The 17,427-nt window shown below is 48.8% G+C and overlaps 9 protein-coding genes across 9 annotated transcripts; 3 read left to right on the top strand and 6 right to left on the bottom strand.

Annotated features, from left to right (window-relative positions):
- Positions 1-65: 65 nt before the first annotated feature.
- On the bottom strand, positions 66-1,552 carry F9C07_1453 (HAD-like domain-containing protein). The gene is made up of 5 exons (XM_041284008.2): positions 1,354-1,552; positions 1,242-1,263; positions 1,071-1,139; positions 906-997; positions 66-842 (listed from the first exon to the last, which is right to left on the bottom strand). The coding sequence occupies exons 1-5, from the start codon at positions 1,420-1,422 to the stop codon at positions 174-176; spliced, it is 921 nt and encodes a 306-aa protein (XP_041140546.1). The 5' UTR covers positions 1,423-1,552; the 3' UTR covers positions 66-173.
- A 521-nt stretch (positions 1,553-2,073) lies between these two features.
- On the bottom strand, positions 2,074-3,420 carry F9C07_2228239 (P-loop containing nucleoside triphosphate hydrolase protein; the record flags this gene model as incomplete). Its single annotated transcript, XM_041284009.2, has 4 exons — positions 2,074-2,238; positions 2,289-3,095; positions 3,160-3,238; positions 3,296-3,420. 4 exons carry the CDS (start codon positions 3,418-3,420, stop codon positions 2,074-2,076), a joined length of 1,176 nt encoding a protein of 391 aa, XP_041140547.2.
- Positions 3,421-3,808: 388 nt separating this feature from the next.
- F9C07_2228238 (syntaxin) lies at positions 3,809-5,155 on the bottom strand (the record flags this gene model as incomplete). Its single annotated transcript, XM_071509820.1, has 3 exons — positions 3,809-4,455; positions 4,508-4,755; positions 4,842-5,155. 3 exons carry the CDS (start codon positions 5,153-5,155, stop codon positions 3,809-3,811), a joined length of 1,209 nt encoding a protein of 402 aa, XP_071365875.1.
- Positions 5,156-5,762: 607 nt separating this feature from the next.
- On the top strand, positions 5,763-6,391 carry F9C07_1451 (39S ribosomal protein L53/MRP-L53-domain-containing protein; the record flags this gene model as incomplete). The annotated part of the gene is made up of 2 exons (XM_041283999.2): positions 5,763-5,825; positions 6,017-6,391. 2 exons carry the CDS (start codon positions 5,763-5,765, stop codon positions 6,389-6,391), a joined length of 438 nt encoding a protein of 145 aa, XP_041140548.2.
- Positions 6,392-6,816: 425 nt separating this feature from the next.
- Positions 6,817-8,240, bottom strand: F9C07_1450 (putative inorganic diphosphatase; the record flags this gene model as incomplete). Its single annotated transcript, XM_041288181.2, has 5 exons — positions 6,817-6,958; positions 7,014-7,097; positions 7,156-7,499; positions 7,558-7,677; positions 7,734-8,240. 5 exons carry the CDS (start codon positions 8,238-8,240, stop codon positions 6,817-6,819), a joined length of 1,197 nt encoding a protein of 398 aa, XP_041140549.2.
- A 1,152-nt stretch (positions 8,241-9,392) lies between these two features.
- On the top strand, positions 9,393-10,727 carry F9C07_2199896 (uncharacterized protein; the record flags this gene model as incomplete). Its single annotated transcript, XM_041284000.1, has 1 exon — positions 9,393-10,727. One exon carries the CDS (start codon positions 9,393-9,395, stop codon positions 10,725-10,727), a length of 1,335 nt encoding a protein of 444 aa, XP_041140550.1.
- Positions 10,728-11,604: 877 nt separating this feature from the next.
- On the bottom strand, positions 11,605-14,985 carry F9C07_1448 (putative SNF2 family helicase/ATPase; the record flags this gene model as incomplete). Its single annotated transcript, XM_041284010.1, has 1 exon — positions 11,605-14,985. One exon carries the CDS (start codon positions 14,983-14,985, stop codon positions 11,605-11,607), a length of 3,381 nt encoding a protein of 1,126 aa, XP_041140551.1.
- Positions 14,986-15,645: 660 nt separating this feature from the next.
- On the top strand, positions 15,646-16,224 carry F9C07_1447 (uncharacterized protein; the record flags this gene model as incomplete). Its single annotated transcript, XM_041288188.1, has 3 exons — positions 15,646-15,746; positions 15,912-15,997; positions 16,088-16,224. The coding sequence occupies 3 exons, from the start codon at positions 15,646-15,648 to the stop codon at positions 16,222-16,224; spliced, it is 324 nt and encodes a 107-aa protein (XP_041140552.1).
- A 415-nt stretch (positions 16,225-16,639) lies between these two features.
- Positions 16,640-17,269, bottom strand: F9C07_1446 (putative cystathionine beta-synthase; the record flags this gene model as incomplete). Its single annotated transcript, XM_041284011.2, has 2 exons — positions 16,640-17,071; positions 17,165-17,269. 2 exons carry the CDS (start codon positions 17,267-17,269, stop codon positions 16,640-16,642), a joined length of 537 nt encoding a protein of 178 aa, XP_041140553.2.
- Between the last annotated feature and the right edge of the window lie 158 nt (positions 17,270-17,427).

Raw genomic sequence — 17,427 nt, 5'->3', positions numbered from 1 at the left:
ATTTGAAGATAACTGCTCCGAAAACTGGGCACAAGATTTTGATGAAGCTCTATAGCTTCTTCGCCTGTAGGCGAACCAGCTTCTATGTACCTATCTATATGTTTTCCTAACTATTTCTATCGACAATGTATATCCCTCGCTCTCTTATCTAGTACTCTAACTTTAATCTATCATCAGTTTGATCCCAAGAGATCCGAAAGCTTGTCCAGATACGCCAGAGGCCTAGTAGGCCCTGTCTCGAAATCCTCCTTACTACTGACACCAGTAAGGACACCCAGTGTACCTCCAAGCTTCCCTTCCAGGCCGAACCGAATATCAGTGTTCGCACGGTCACCAACCATGCACGCACGGTTCCGGTCAAACCTAAATTTCCCCTCGATGGCATCCATCATCGCCTGATTGGGCTTACCCAACGAGACCGGCTCCTTGCCCAAGGCCATGATCAAAGGTGCACTCACAGAGCCAGCACCAGGGAAGAAGGTCCCCGAGTTCGGGAGAGTAGAGTCGATATTCGTCGCCAGGAAAACAGCACCCCGACGTACATAGTGGAACGCCAAAGACAGCTTGAGGTAATTGATATGGAAGTCCAGTCCCACCAAGACCACTCCGACTTCGGGATCCAGCAACTCCGGATCCCCGGCAGCAATGCGCTTATAATCCTCAGGCGTTATGTCCCGACGGTACGCAGGATCAGTACCACCGATGAAAGGGACATTCTCCGAGCGCAGCTCCTGCTCGATACCGGTTTCTCCCAACACGAAGACCTTGCGCTTGTTCTCGGGGAGCTGGAGAATGCGGGAGATGTAGATTGAGGCGCTGTATGAGGAGGAGAAGATCTCTTCCTTTCCTTGTTGTCAGCCATCGTCTGCTTTGTGGTTGGACTTCCGGGTGTGGCTGATGTTTACCGTTGTGCTTGGGATGCCGAGGGAGTCGAGTTTCTTCTGGTAATCGGCGCGCGACTTGGTGCTGTTGTTCGTGACGAACACGACTTGCTTTCCTGGTTGCGACAATTGCAGTTCAGTCTTTGCGCGCAAATGTATCTTACTGCGTATCGGCCGGCGGGTGCGTACCTCTGCTTCTCAACAGCTCCAGTGTCTCGTTTGTTCCGGGGAAGATATGGTCACCAGACCAGAGGACGCCTGTACCAACGGTTATTTTTCAGTATTGTTATCACATTGGGCTAGATTTCGAGGCATCGCGGGGTCGGAAAGAATGCGAAACTGAAGGTTCGGGATACCAACCATCGCAGTCAAAGAGGAAGACCTGAAGTAAATTATCAGTTACTTTTGCACTCCCTATTTGTGAAGGAGCAAAACAACAAAGGGAAAAATTATGTATAGAGTCAATACTCACGTCGAACTTGTCTATGAACTCGCGGATTCCTTCACCGTCTCCGGTCAAATAGCGGGGTGATTCTGCCATTGCGGGGTATGTTTGAAGAACTTCTGAAAGGTGGTCTGGAATGTCTAGTCTAGCAATTCTAGTCTTCTGCAGGAAAGGGATATTTCAAGGGCTGCGAACAGAGTTTACAAAAAGTTTGACACAAAAAGAGTCATTCCAAAACCGTTGAATGCTTGGCTCACTTTCCGGTGACGCTTCGGAGAGAACGGCGAGCGGGGCCGCACGTGGTTCTCGACTCAGGCACACCCTTCGCCTCCTACGTAATCATGGACATTCCAGAACAAGTGCAAGAAGGTGGATGGATGTTCATATATATTAGTTTGGCATAGGCTACCAGTTGACAATCCCTTCCTCCATCTCATGAAACCTCGTACAGTCATAATCCTTCGGTCTTCGCGCCAGAGAACAGAATCGATGGTGGCCGCGCTACTCATTCAGCAGCGGAAACCTGTCCGGCTGAAACCATCAGGATGAGCCATATTCCGTTGCGCCCGTGCGCTGGTGGCTTCACAGCTCGAATCCACCGTTCGCTTGGGGCCATAAGCTCGAATGAGGGAATCCGACAGAGGTCTACTGTCGGATAGTGTGATTAGAGTAGATCCGCGGGAGATATTCTCGTACATATACAAATGATTGGCCATTGAGATAGTATCTCATGTACCAGTCTGGCCACTAGGCACCGCCCAAAATACCAGAGATCTTCAGAGCCACGTCCAAGATTGACAGATGTTCATCTGCACCGTCGACCAAGCGCTTGTCCATCTCGGAGAAAACCATGACGATCTTGTTCTTTTGAATATCAGGGATGGCGTCATTGTAAACAACTCGGCGGTAAAGCTTGCCCGTTGTCAGCATCGCATTGTCGAAAAGCTCATACAAGAACATACCTGTGCAAGCAGCTGCGTCGCACTCCACCCATCCGCAACAATATCCGTAGTTACCTTCGAGACGGCCTCGTAGGAGGAACCGATCTTCTTTGGTTGCATAGCTTGAACCAACTGGTCTAGAACACTCTCTGGGATCACGCCAGCAATCTCCTCTACCATCCTCACAGTAATCACTTGTGAGCTAGCATCTGTCATCTCAGCGTCTTCCCCTCCATCCTGTCTACCGCTGTTCCCAGTGGCTCCTACTAGCCTAGCTCCACTTTGCATGTATGTGATCGCGCGTCGCAAGTCACCATCACTGCACTGAATCAGTTTGTCAACGACACCATCCTCCAACTCCAGGTTCTCCAATTTCGCAATTTGTGCAAGTCTGTCACCTGCAGCCGAGTTATCCAGCGGTTTGAAACGGAACTTGCTGCATCGACTGGCCAGTGGTTCAATAATTCGAGTGACGTAGTTGCAAACAAGACAGAAACGTGTGATCTTGCTGTAGGTTTCCATTGTGCGTCGAAGAGCAGATTGAGCATCCTGGGTCATGCTATCTGCTTCATCAAGGATAATGATCTTGAACGGTGGGCATGGGTATTTCTCGAAGTATGACTTATCAACCCCTGTAGGGTGACTGAGTTGTACTCTCGCAAAGTCCTTGACCTTCTCACGTACAATGGCAATACCACGTTCGTCCGAAGCGTTCAACTCGAGGATACGTGAGCGATACAGAGCAGGGCCGAATAAGGACTTTGCGAGGGCGAGAATTGTGGATGTCTTTCCGGTACCGGGAGGGCCGTAGAAGAGCATATGAGGCAGCTGTTTTTATTTCCAATCATGTTAGCGGTCGACTTCACTTGTCTTAAGCAGGGTATTAACACACGTTGGAGGCTTGTAATGTCCGTTGAAGAACGTTTGTTGTATGGTCCTGGGCTGCGACATCATCCAGCGTCTTTGGACGGCTTAAACAAATTGTTAACTATATGCTTCTGACAGGTCTCATCTGGAAGAGTTCGTACTATTTTTCAACCCATGGCTGTTGCTGCGCATGTTCCTCTTTTCCATCTGTCGGCTTCTGCTTCGAACCGCTTGATGCTGCTGCAGCCGCAGCACGGGCTTTATTGCTGAAAAAGTTGGCAGCCATGGTATTGTACCCAGAAGTGAAGATCGGACTTGAAGGGATTGGGTCCAATTCGGCCAATTTGGTTGTTACCGATTATACCAGTCTCTCCAGCAAAGCTCCCTGGAAATGACGGAGGACGAGCGTGTCGGAACGCGTCCCCACGTGATACGCGATTTATTGATGCCAAGGCATTTATTAGTCTGGCAATACGAAGTACATACATACAATACAGATCTATGTACGAAGCATGAGATATAGACAACAACTCAATGCTTCTTCCTATCTTTCTTGAGGGTAACTTCCTCAAGTCAGAGTAGAACAATCCCAATGTTTCAATTATCACCGTGTATATGCAGTAGGTTATTGTCATGATCATTATTTCTTTTTTCTTTTTTTTTTACTAATCTACCTATAGCTCATCTTTCCTGTTTTCTAGTACTTCTGTAGCCTCATACATCCTCTTCTTCGTATTTCGAGGTAGTTCCGCTTGCCTCTGTTTCTCTTCTGGTGAAATGTCATCGATGTTAGTTTCCTCATTCTCCTCTTCTTGTTGTTCATTTACTTCTGTTGGCTCGTCTCTGTATCCCACTTCATTGTCCTCTACCATGTTGCCAATATGATCAATCATGCGGTCTTCTTTTGCCTCCGCAACTGGAGGTACGTCCCAGCTAGCTTGGCCGTCGGCAGTCTGAACATTTGCCTCGGTATGAAGAGTTGGAACCGGCACCTCCTGGGCTAGGCTTTGGCTAGAAATAGCAGACGGAGAAGGCTGAACGGCTTTGCTGGATAGGCCAACCGCGCCCAATATGGTGAATACGAACTTCGCTGCTAATCTAATGGGCAACCATACAAGCCACCACATGGGTCCGTATAATATCCGGCGAAACAGAAGCCATGCAATGGTGCCAATTAGAATGTAAAACGCAGTTTCAAGATACCAGGTGTCGGACTTTTGCGAGCGAAGCAGCGAACCAACAAGGTTGCGTGACGATGATAAAAGAGTATCGAGCCCTGTATAAGATTCCGAGAGTGATGAAAGCGCAGCGGTCGATTGCTCTGTTATACAAATTAGTCAAAGCCGCAAGTACAAGCAGGGGAGGGAACAGACCTAGTGTCTCTTGTGCGAATTGACTTCTAGATAATTCTGCCTGCATCAGATGATGCGTTCTCCGCAATGCCGCAGTAACATCACTTGACGTATTGAGCAAAATATCATCTTGTGTCAACTTCTCAGTCGACTCTCTCTTCCTTTCAGCACTCTGAGATCTCGAGAATAGTAATTCCCTTTCTTTGCGCTTGGCAATCTCCGCATTCCGCTTCGCTTGTAACTGCGCATTTCGGAAGTCTCCTCTCGTTCTGTTATGAACCTATTAGCTTCATGAAGAAAAATATAGCAGCCGTACATGCCGCACAGCACAGACAGTACGAGATATCCCACTCACTTTTTCAAGTCTTCCGCTAGTCTCCCTGCCAACGCAACAACCCGTTCCCGTTCTAACTCCTTCTCATTGTCCACTCCTTTTCGTCTGCCTTCCGTGGCAGTTTCTAATGCTTCGACATCAACCCTCAAGACCTCCAATTGTATCTCTGCCTCTTTCAGCAGACTATGGATCTCCGCTCCCAATTCCAACCGAGCTTCATCGCCTTGCCCGACGGCAGTCGTAAAGTTCCGCAATCGCGACACGAGAGGGTGAATCTGTGCCAAAGAAGTCGAGAGCTCTTTTAGACGAGCTTGAAGGGCGGATATAGAAGACATATTCAAGGTAGCGTGCAGAGCGATGTTGTAATCATTCGGCGGTTTCAGATAGGTTGGTATGACCAGTCGTGGCGGTATTCTGGCGGGCATATAATCGAATTTATTTCAACCAGCCCTCTAGAGGCCCTGCGCCAGCTTCGGAAGTTAAGTGTACCACAAAATAGCAAAGGTTATGCTAGCAGTAGAAGACACAATTCCATCAATACGGCCAATCTGGCCGCAGCGTCATCGGTCCAGGAACAATTGACTATATCCGAAAAAGAAGGCGGTGTTTATCTAGGAAGGCGGTCTATAAGGGTAGCGCTGGTTAGACCTTGAGAACGCCGACCGTGGAGAAGACTTCGTCGCTGGTATAGTTTGATAATTGTAACTCTACGAGAAATAGAATTTTTCGATCAAGAATGAGCTTGTATGAAAGACAAAGCTGTACAGACTCTAGCAAGATTTTAGAGTATCGAAAGAAGCCATTTTTGGTTGGATTCGACGGCTAAACTCTGAGCGATACAAAAGATACACAATTCAACGATGCAATTAATGGAGTGTTCAAAATATTCTGCCAGGTGATACTTACATGGGCGACCGCTTGCAGGGATAGATCATCCAATCAATGTTTGCATCTCCGTCAAACACCAAACATTCCTCCGCTTCCCGGTCCCTGGAGAAAGTCGAGGTAATTTTCTCGGGTTTGATATACAACCGCAAATACGCCGTTAATTCCCATCATTGACGTTGCAAAATCGAAGATATCCATAACATTGAGTTCTCATACTATTGAAATTGAACTGAAAAGCCAAAGCCGCGCGCAAAAGTCAGTTATCCGACGAATCAATTGTAGGACACCCAACTGATCTGATCCAACAGACCTCCAATTGCTCAAGCTCTCCGATCCAACGAGATCGGGTCCAATTCTTCAAGATGACTATTCCTGTCCAGACGATCACCACTCTCCGCACAAGCTTCAACCCGTTCTCTAAGTCCTCCCGCCCCTGCAGGATTCTACTTTCTATCCTCCGCAATCCCAATACCGCCCCGGCATCCAGTCCTACACACATCGATATCAAGGTTAACCAACTCCCGCGTGTCTCCACACAACAGCCCGAGGTAACAGTGGGCTTCAAAGGAGGGAAGGAACTTAAGATCGAGGTCGGAAAGCGCCAGCTGAAGATCGGCGATGTCATCGAGGAAATTGCGCGCGTGGGACGGGCTATCGAACGAGAGGAGAGCTTGAAGGGTTAACTGAGTTTCTTGTACGCATATCCGTTTGTTTTATCGTGGTTGATTTTAGGGTCCGCCTATGGCGCTTGGAGATCGGGACTTTTTGTACTTTTACGCCGCAGCTGTGAAGCGGTTGAGTTGCCGGGGAAGTCATCGAAAGCATTATGATACCGTTACTTTGTGTATATACTACCTAGCCATCGAGGGATGCTGCATTTTGAGAAGTGCTTGTTCGCATTATCTAATGTCTCCATCTTGTGGTGGTTTTGAGAGCCAAATCTACGAACTATAAGATAGCATCGCAAGTACATCCTCTTGATGCTTAGCGGAAGTTGTAAGGTAATGAGGGCAGGACAAACAACGAAAATAACGAGAATATTATGTGGACTCGCTCATTAGTCGAATCCAAGATTGTGGGACTTTTATTTACTTTAGTTGGTATCAATTTACACAGCAGCACCGGAGATGAAGAACCACTTGTCAACGCTGCCATCAATAGGGGCAGGGGGGAGGTTCTGGCCCTGAGGAATGGCGGCAAGCTCGCTGGGTTCAGCACGGTCGGTGGAGTTCGCAACGGAGACGTTCTTGCTATAGAATCTGGTCAGCATGGCTTGCCTTCGCACGGAGGAGGATGTACACTTACGTGCTGATCTCGCCCTTGGGAGACTTTCCAGTCATGAGCTTCTCCCAAGCATCAGCGCACTCGCGGATAACCTCGAGAGCGTACCTGGTACGAGTATTAGACATCATACAACATTTAGTAAGACGTGAGTTATAAAACATACTTCTTGTTCTTGCACTCGCCGGAGAAAGCGAACTGGTTCTCGGGCTTGCCATCGGGGATCTTGTAGATACGGAACCACTCGTTGGTGGCGCGGAGGAGGCCAGGCAGGTGGCGCTCAACATCCTCAACGTCGTTGAGCTTAGGAGCCAGAGGGTCGTTGACGTCGATGACGATGACCTTCCAGTCGGTCTCTTCCTCATCAAGAAGGGCCATCACACCAAGGACCTTGACCTGCTTGACCTGACCGGGGTAGCCGACAAGCTCACCGATCTCGCAGACATCGAGAGGGTCGTTGTCACCCTTGGCCTTGGTCTCAGGGTGGACAGTGTTGGGGTCCTCCCAGGTCTAAAGCAAACCGTTAACGGACGGAATCAGGTGGCATCTTTAGCAATGCGAAACATACCTGAGGGAAGGCACCGTAGTTCCAGAGGTAACCCTTGTGGGGGAAGCAGTTACGGACGTAACGGAGCTTGCCCTTCTTGACATCCTGCTTGATGGGGTTGAGGAACTCCTCCTTGGAGATCTTCATACGTAATCAGCGTCCGTACTTTGCGATATTGAGTGCTTCCGTCCCCATACCTCCTGCTTGGCGTTGGTCCAGCGGGGGATCTCAACGACCATGTTAAGGATAGTCTGCTCCTCGTTGGCGTAGAGAGGAATATCGTGGAAGGGAGAGACGGGCTGGCCATCCTTCTCGATGTAGACACGGTGCTCCAGGGTGTTGGCCTGGCCGATCTTGCGAACGGTGTAAGACATGGTGGGCGACTGCGGCGGGGTAGCGGACGAAGAAAGGTGTCGAGAAATTAAAGCTGCACGAGTTGTTACGGACGAAGCCGAATGAGCAACTCGGGGGGAAGGGGAGAAGGATGAAGGAGACAAAACGGCAGATGAAGGAGAGGAAGAAGAAGAAGAGAGGAGAGAGAAGGGAGAGGAAGAGGAAGGAGGGGTGGCTTGTTTAGTGGGGGGAGCCAACGTTGCGGATGTGCGTGATACGCGGGCGACAATCGGAGAGGCGGTGGACAATCGGTTTAATGGAGCTGTGCGCAGTCTGGAAACGAGACTGGTGGATGACGACCCTAAGAACATTGGTTGCGGGAAAAGAAGCTGCAAGAACCCGTCTCTGCCGGCTCAATTGGAACTTTAAATACCGGTAGTCTTGCTCTGCAATCGCAGTTCTATGCTCGGCTTGTCTTGTGAAGATTTAAAGGAGAGGGAAATTGCCGGGAAGAAAATCGGTGCCGGGAAGCCATTCCGAGGTTCGTTGCTATGTATGTTGCCAAGAGGGTCACGATTATTCAACAATGTAAATAATCTTCACTATCTATACACATCTACGGAGTATATGATTTAGAAATTCTTCGGTTTATGTTCAATGGCTGTTCTGGTGGACTCTCAACGATAGTAACCCATTTAGACTAGATTCTCTCTCTATAAAATCTTCTTGTGGCAAAAAGGGGAGTTGAGACGAGAGTGCCTGGTCAATTCCATTGTCAATGGCCGTCCCGGTGAATCAATCCTATGGATTTGCTCCACTATACTGGTCCCGCTCCCACTCTTGGTTGCTGGGTTGCCTTCGAGAGAGCCCAGGACCGTCTTATCCAACAAATTCAGCCTCATTTGGTATGAACATCCAATATATAATCGGATCTTCCTCTTCTTCTCGCACAGAGTGGGACCTCAAATCTTAAAGTACAAAGAATCAGCGTTTAGGGTTTTTTGGCGTTGATGCCTGAACGCCTGAAATGGCGCCATCAGCATGGTTGTCACGTGCATAGTTCCCTTCGTATTCCTCCTGTCAGACACTGGAATAAAGTGCCAATGCACTAGTGGGATTGACTTCGCAATGGGAAGATTGGAGTCTCGCAGATAATAGCTGGAAAATAGAAGTGTTGGGACAGTTCACTTAAGTGTATACCAGTCCCTTCTACAAAGTAGAGGTGATAACTGCTCTTGACCCCTATTTACTTGGCAGGTACCGCCCGGTAATATGCAATACCCGTCACAATACCCGAGCGAAAAGAATGCGAAGGAAATTTTTAACTTATCGTCTATCTTCACGTGATATAGACTTTTTCCCTCCGCCTTCCAAGGATAATGAACTACTCCATGACTTAACTATACGAACGCCCACGAAGTCGATTTCTTGACCGTCTGAGTCGATCACGACCAAACAGACAACCCCCATTACAGGTCGCTTTTCCGTTGAAGTATGCTATGCTCAGATTTCTCCGCTCCGCAATGACTTCGCTCACTACACCACCTCGCGTTCCCATCCCCGCCAACGGGGTCGACTATCGTGGCAAAATAGTCCTAGCGCCGATGGTCCGATCGGGAGAATTACCTTCGCGCCTTACAGCCCTTAAATATGGTGCAGATCTTGTCTGGGGTCCCGAAACGATTGATCGTGCGCTCGCCGGTGCCTCTCGCCGCGTGAACCCTCGAAACGGATGCATTGAATATACGAGGCTGCCCTCGAACGGTGGTCGCACCGAAGCAGCACCTCAGGAATCGGTGATTTACCGCCTTGATCCGGTGCGGGAGAAGGGGAAACTCATATTCCAACTCGGTACAGCCTCGCCCGAGCTCGCTGTGCAAGCCGCCAAAGTGGTCGCTGGTGATGTTGCTGGTATAGATGTGAACTCAGGATGTCCGAAACCATTCAGTACAAGCGGCGGTATGGGTGCGGCCTTGTTACGGACACCTGATAAACTGGTTTCAATTCTAGAGGCGCTAGTCCGCGAGATTGGCGAACCTTATCAAATTGGTATCTCCGTGAAGATCCGCATCCTTGAAAAGCCGGAGATTACAGAGGCGTTGGTCTCAAGGCTTGTCAAAACAGGCATTACAGGCTTGACGGTCCATTGCCGAACACCAGCCATGCGTCCTCGCGAACGAGCAATCCGCGAACAGCTACGTATGATACGCGACATCTGCCATGACGCTGGTGTCGCATGCCTCATGAATGGCGATGTGACCTCCCGTGACCAGGGGCTGGCTTTGATGGAAGAGTTTGGCGTAGATGGAGCCATGATTGCAACATCTGCTGAGGCCAATCCTTCCTGTTTCCAAAGCGAAGCAGATGGAGGTTTGCTTCCATTCAGAGAAGTCGTTCATGCTTACCTAAAGTTCTGTCTCGAGTCGGAGAATCGCTTCGGTAACACCAAGTTTCTACTGAATGTCATGATCCCGGGCAAGAACAAAGAGTTTCAGGACGCAAAGGGCGCCAAGAGCTATGCCGATTACTGCCACATCCTGAGGTTCGACGACCTCATGCCAGCTGCGCTCCAAGTCGATGAAATTTTGAACCTCACGGGAAAATCAGCTTTCTTCAAGGAAGAGACACGAAACAAAGCTGTCCAGAACGCGATTGAGAATAACGAAACCGCTCGAGCAGCCAGTGGTGCTTCAAGGCCCAAATCCACGTCCCCCGCTACCAGCGGTGTGGGACCAATTCGTACTAGCTCCTTCCCTACCCCTACGAAGACGAAGCCTGAGGAGAAGGAGGCCGGGGCCAATCCCGATATTCCTGAATCAGCTTCTCAGCCATCCCAGAAACAGGAAGTCGCCGCATGAGCTTGGGGATAGGCTCTTCTCCCAACTCCAGTCTCATAATGATTGAAAGTCCCTATTATAGTTCCTCCTTACTCTTCTTATTTGCGCCTCACTTTTTCTACTATTGTCTTGACCGCATTAAATGGTGTTGAATTCTCGGATCATTCTTTGGTGTTCATAGTTATAGATTCCCCCGGTATGATAAAATCCAGTCGGTTGAAGACGTCTGATTTCAACGGTACATACACGATTATATCAAATTCATGGATCTCATCATACTATTCCGATATATTAAATTCCCCACCCCTGGCATTCCCGAGTCAATCGTATCGTACATGTCTGAAATGAATGGCATTGCCAACGAGGTAATAGAATCAATCAGATCATTTTCTTTGATCTATTAGTGCTCATGATGTAATAAACTCTAAACAACCAGTTCATACTCCCGTCTCTATAAGCAAAAAAGCATCAGAAATGCGAAAAGACGAAAAACAAAAAACAAAAAGAGGCTGGTAAGTCAAAACAGCCAACACAACCCCAAGATGTTGCTAACTCCATTGTGGCACGACAAATGCGTCCAAACAAGATCAGATACAACCAAGATATCGAGTGCGAACCGTGACAGTAAGAGCACGGCTATCATCACACTCAAAAGGCAAGTTGTATCCCATGAAAATGTGCAGACAAATAAAATCGCTAATACAACGGCGATGCAAACACAGATTTAGCAAAAAGTACAGTCGAGCATGTTGAATCAGGAAAGAAAGAAACGAAATGCAATCGGCAGGCCCCTATAGTCTTTGGAGGGTTTGCTGCACGGGCCCAAACGTTCTCGAACTGTTGGGCTTTTGTAAAGATGGTTAATACTCAAGTCTATGAAATCGCCAGGGACACGCTCTCATGAAGAGCTATGTTTCTCTCCACCTGAGCCGGCAATGAGCATATCCTCTACCGCCTTCATGCCTGCTTCTTCACTCTTCTTCGACTCGGCGGCATCTTCGCCTGCTACGGCTTGATCGAGAGCCAGCTTCGTTTGTCCCAGTGCATAGATCTGTTCTTCGATTGTGTCCTTGGTAACAAGTCGGATGACTTCCACCTCGCGCGTTTGACCCACACGATGGGCGCGGTTCTCGGCTTGTACGTCTTCCTGGGGGTTGAAGCTCGAGTCGAAGATCACCACTTTGTTGGCACAGGCCAAGTTGATACCTGCGCCACCGGCTTTTGTGGAGAGGAGGAACACCGGGATATCTGTACGTTCATGGAATGCATCGAGGATAGACTGGCGATCCTCGACGTTCGTACGGCCATCAAGTCTAACGAAACCAAGGTGCTGGTTTTCAAGGACGTGTTCGAGGATATCCATCACCATAGTGAACTGGGAGAATATCAGAGTACGGTCACCGTTTTCCTTGAATCGCTTCAGAAGTTCACAAAGTTTATCGATTTTACCCGAATCCATCCATTCATTGTTTTTCAGCGCAAACTTCCCAAGCGACTTGGGATAGTTCACACACATAGTGTGACATTCGAAGTCATTGTATGCCTGTAGCTCTTCAAAAATGATGTCCGGATTTGACAGGGACCACTGCTCTTCTTTGAGGCAAGCTTTGGCCATACGGCTCAAAGTAGTGTCCTTGTAGTGACGCCTGTAGAGCAATGGATGGATAGCTGCCTGACGTAGCTTCATCAAGATATTTGCAGACTTGTTGCCAGTTTTCTTGCCAGCTGCTCGGTCGGCTAACAGCTTACGGACCTCTTCTTGCTCATGTTCGTAAATTTCCCTCTGGGACTCGTTTAATTCACAATACTCAACTTTAGAAACCTTGGGAGGCAAATCAATGACCTGGTGTTTCTTTCGTCGCAGCACAAAAGGCTTAAGCATTGATTTTGCTCTTTCGATGCGTTGTGCGGAAAGCAAGGCAGAGTGGGATTCATCCACGGTCTTCGCCTTGTTTGCAAAGATATTTTGAAGCTCTTCCTTGCGCTCTTGGAAAACCTTCGGGAGGATAAAGCCCAGAAGAGAGGCAAGCTCTTGGAGATTGTTTTGGAGTGGTGTACCTGTTAAAAGAAGCCTGAAGCGAGCCCGGATTCTGATCAATTTCTCATAGAGAACAGATGTAGAACTCTTGAGCATATGTCCCTCGTCATACACACAAACACTGAAGTCCATGTTGCGCAAGAAGTGTGCATCAACCTTGGCTTTGGCAATGGTATACGTAGTGACAATAACGTTGATGCTATCCCTGTTGTCTTCGATCGTTTCGCGAATCACTGCTCGCTCGGCTTGGCCAGCGTAGTATGGCATGACGGAGAGGGTTGGACAGAACTTCTGGAACTCTCTAAGCCAGTTTTCGATTGTGGACGAAGGCACGACGATGAGGTGCGGTCCCTTGATGCCCTTCTCATACAGATGGGCCAAAAACGCAATGACCTGGCAAGTCTTTCCGAGACCCATATCGTCCGCCAGAATACAGCTCAATTCTTTCTCGAAGAGCAACGACAACCAATTGATTCCGACGATTTGATAATCCTTCATCTTCAAGTCTTCGCGCATGATACCAGGCTGGGATATGAATCGGCTTTTACGGGAGACAGTCGCAGGGCCATCACTATCATCCTCTGAACGCTGACTGGCAGGAGTACCGATGCCAGAATCATGCGATGCACCGGGGTCGATAGATGTCAGTTCCAATTCCCCATCACGCTTTCCAAAGATATCGACACCCCACTTCTTCATTTCCGATGCAATCGGCTTTCCAAGCGCCTCACATTTTGCCACTAACGAATCGACAGCTTCGTACCCAACCCACATATCCATGCATTTATCCACGATTTTATCACCAATTGGCTTGGGCGTTTTACGCCCCCGGCTACCCTTTGGCTTCGCGGTTTGCTCCGTCGTAGGCGCAGTGACGACGCGTACCTCATCCAGAGATGCAAAAGGTCGGTTGGAAATTATGACTTTCGCAACATCTTCGGTGATTGCGGCAATGTCGGCAAGGTCAAGGACATTGCATGTATTGAAGAACCTGAGAACCTTCGTTTCCAATGCGCTCTCACCCTCTGTAATGGCTTCTACACCGGAATCTGAGTCGTCGGACATGGACGCTTCGGGTTCTGAAGGTTCGGGTGATGGATGCTTGCGTCCTTGAACAAGTCGGCCGGTCTTCTTTTTCGGAGGGGACTCTAAGCGATCTGGACTCGGAGAAGACACACGGGTCTTTGGCCCCCTGATTAACCGCCTCCTTGGTTTAGATTCTTCGTCGGACGGTTGCGCAGGTGCCTTCGGGGTGTTGCGATTGTCCAGGCGCATCGCAGCCCATTTATTCTGAATAGTTCCTCGAGCTTTGATCTGCTGCTTTGCCGGCGCAACGGGAGAGGCTCTTTTATTAAAAGCCAATTCATCGTCTGACAAGTCAGCTCGTCCATCTGCTTCATCCTCAACCATGCTAGCCAGATAATCCAAAGCATCGTCGTAATTGCCACGCTTCGTTAAAAGAGCTTGCATGCAAGCTTTGACAGATTTTTGAGGTATCACTCTTTGCATCTTCTCTACCTTGGCCCTCAATTGATAGTCTTCAATATCATGTAAAGACGATATATCCAGCTCCACAGGCTGTGCACGGGAAGGCCCATCCTGCCGAGGCTTCTTGACCGCAGTCCCTTTTGGTACAGGGTCCATTTGAGCTGCAGGACGTTTTGCGCTCGAGGGGTTATAGACGGCAGACGCAGTGATCTCTTTAAATCGGTCGAATGAAGAATTTGTTGCGCTTCCCGGTGAGTCCAGAACCTTTTCGGGGTTCCGTGAAGATTTGGCAAACAAGGACGGCTTGATGTCAGTGCTGCTTATCATTTGAATGTCGTCGTCGTCCGAAGACCCTCCGCGGTACGTTGGACCGTCATCCTCAAGATCTATTACCGGCGCACGCTTCGCAGGGCCTACCGCAGGGGGGCGGAACTGGGTACCGCTGGGCGCCATTGCGCTGGCAAGGCGACCGCCGGGCAAGGCAGGACGAGAAGGAGACGATGTAGGACCGGGCGGGGAAGACGCAGCAACTTGAATGACTGAATTGCCCTTCGCAGAATAGGGCGGTTCTATGATCTGTGTTGGTTGTGTTAAGCGTTGGGTCGCCGGAGTCAGCGACTGGGTTGCGGGTTGTTGAAAGTTTGGCAGCGGAACAGTGGCGACAGTCTCATATCCTTCCTCTTCTTTCCCGGGCGGCGTATTGTGAATGACTTTTTTATCGCTAACCGGGGTATCAGGAACTGAGTCGTCCATGGTTAGTAAATATTGTCCGATACTGGTGAATTAAGTTGAGGCCCGGCCACTGCGACAGGAAGGCAGCTTCGCTGAGACGACCGGGGAGAAAGTTCCTTCTTTTCCCCAACCTGAACTTTTCCTCAAATTAAGTTAAAGGGCTTTTCTTCTCCGCATAAAACGCGCTCAGACGCGCCCGCGGTCACGTGGTTTGGCGCTTCAATTAAAGACCGACCAGGAAATCCAGCGACATCTCCAAATTATATACATGGAGCGAGGTAAACAGTGTTTGACGAGAAGGTCACTTACTAAACAATATATATCCTTTCACCTGAGTCGAAAGCGATCTATAGAATGAATCTCTCGGTGTTGAAAGAAATGTTGGAGCAATCAGAGGCTTTCAATGGCCTCGGACCAATGATAGATGCGCATACAATGACCTCACCTGAATCACGTCCGCCTGGATTGAGTAAATCAATGATTCAATAGACAATCCTTTTTTAGTCTTTGAACACAGAGAACTGATTATAAATATATTCATAAGGCTCAAAAATCAATCTGACCTCAATTCGATTAACTTTCCACGTACAGTTGAACATCTCCCTTTGCTACCAGCCCCCCAGGGTATCATCATATCTGTTCGGTCCACGTACTTAGTATCAACACCCTTTGCTCTCCAAAATGGCCAGCCGTCGTCCTCAGGGTAAATCATACGCAGAAGCAGTCGCTTCTCCTGCACCAGAGAAAACATCCGATTCCGATGTTACTCCTGCAGTTCCCACGTAAGAATTTTCTCCGTCTGGTTTCCATCCTAAATCTGCATTCATGCCACATGGCCGATGCGCGACGTCGAGCCCGATAGACATGTAGTGTCTTGTGCGAACCAAGGCGTGCCGCTCAGAGTGCCCCACCGATGAATTGTCACGGATACTGATCGATCGTTACAGAAATGTCATCTTCAAACTGCTAGGGTTTTCCGCGGCGATGGTCTCATTGCCCATTGGCATGTACTTTGTCTCAGTGAAGTTTGGCGGTAAGCTCCTTTGCCCCTTGGTTTCTTTGTTTACTTCTTTCTTCCATGATATCGGGGTGCCCTTGGGGGATAAGTTCTAACATTCGGTAGCGAGTCCAACTGTCGCCGGCATTATTGCGGCTGTTACGGCCAATGTTGTCTTGTTTTCGTATGTCTTTGTTGCATGGCAGGATGATCGCCTAGAGAGAGAAGCCTTAACCAAAAAGAAAGAGAAGAAGGCGCAATAAATGGCCTGTGGCCTGTGGCGTCTAGCGGGATTACCAATCGGTTTACGTTTATGCATTGGTCTTGTACTTAATATGCGGCGTTTACGGACAGCTGTGTTGTAATTCTACTTCGGTTGGGTTCAAGGATGATAGCTCGTGTGGACTTCAAGTATACCAGTTGAATATCTGAGATTCCTACATCATTCAACTAGATCCATGAATGTGAAACACGCCCACAAAGGTGCTGCAGGCCGTTAAGTAGTCCTGTTTCAGACCCTTGTGGAAGACGATAGTTCCAGTGTTACAACCAGCCCATGTTGAAAAAGCCGCTCCTGGAAATGCACTGACAGATTGTATATAAACAATTTGAAGCCGAGCAGAAGAAGAGAAACAATCAAAGAAAAGGTAAAAGAGGAATGCTTTAATATTCAAGGACTTATGGCCTCCTCTTCACGAACTCCTCCAGATCACCCTTCGTCACCACTCCGAGCACGAATTTCCGCGATGCATCTGTTACCACGGCAAACTCTTGTTTCTCTCGCCCCTCGCCATTGGGACCGGTTTCACTCTCGAAGAATTGCTCTAATTCCTCCAAGGGAGTCTCCATTGTGATTACCTGGTACAGACCCCGCTTCCGGTTAAACCGCTGCATGGCAGCAGACACGGAATCTGATTCTTTGATAGTTCCTTCTTTTAAAAGCTGCTTGAGCCGGGGAATGCTGAGGTAGCCAAGTAGGGATCGTTTCGTAGAAGAGGTGACCGTTAAATGAGTGAAATCACGTTCGTAGGCTGCGAGCATGGCGGAGGAGACTAAGTCGTTAGGTGAGACAGACAGTGCCGGAGGGGGGTCCAGATCTTCGACAGTAGCCTAGATTTTTTTTTTTTTTTCATCGGTAAGTAGGGAATGACAATAGGGTCTATGCAGTTGGGCGTGTAATGCCATCATAGAGTGGTAACTAACCCCTCGGTACTTGTCTGCCCACGATGACGGGGAAGTGGACTGTCCCGCAGTAGAAAAGAGCTTTTCGCGGGCAAATGCCTCGCTGCCGGTCGAATAGGAAGCCATATCCACTGAGTGATTCACAGGAGGGGCGGCAAAGGCGATTAGGAGGGGTACGAAGAGGGGCCAACTATAATGTTCAATTGGCGATAGTAACGGCGTCAAATCGGGACACCAATTATTACAGGGTAAACTCGGAGAAACACGGTTATGCGAGCACTAAG

This window comes from Aspergillus flavus, chromosome 1, assembly GCF_009017415.1.
Source record: "Aspergillus flavus chromosome 1, complete sequence".
In the NCBI taxonomy this organism is placed as follows: Eukaryota; Fungi; Ascomycota; class Eurotiomycetes; order Eurotiales; family Aspergillaceae; genus Aspergillus; species Aspergillus flavus.
The sequence above is the reverse complement of the archived record's forward strand: the minus strand, read 5'-3'. Positions and strand labels throughout refer to the sequence as shown.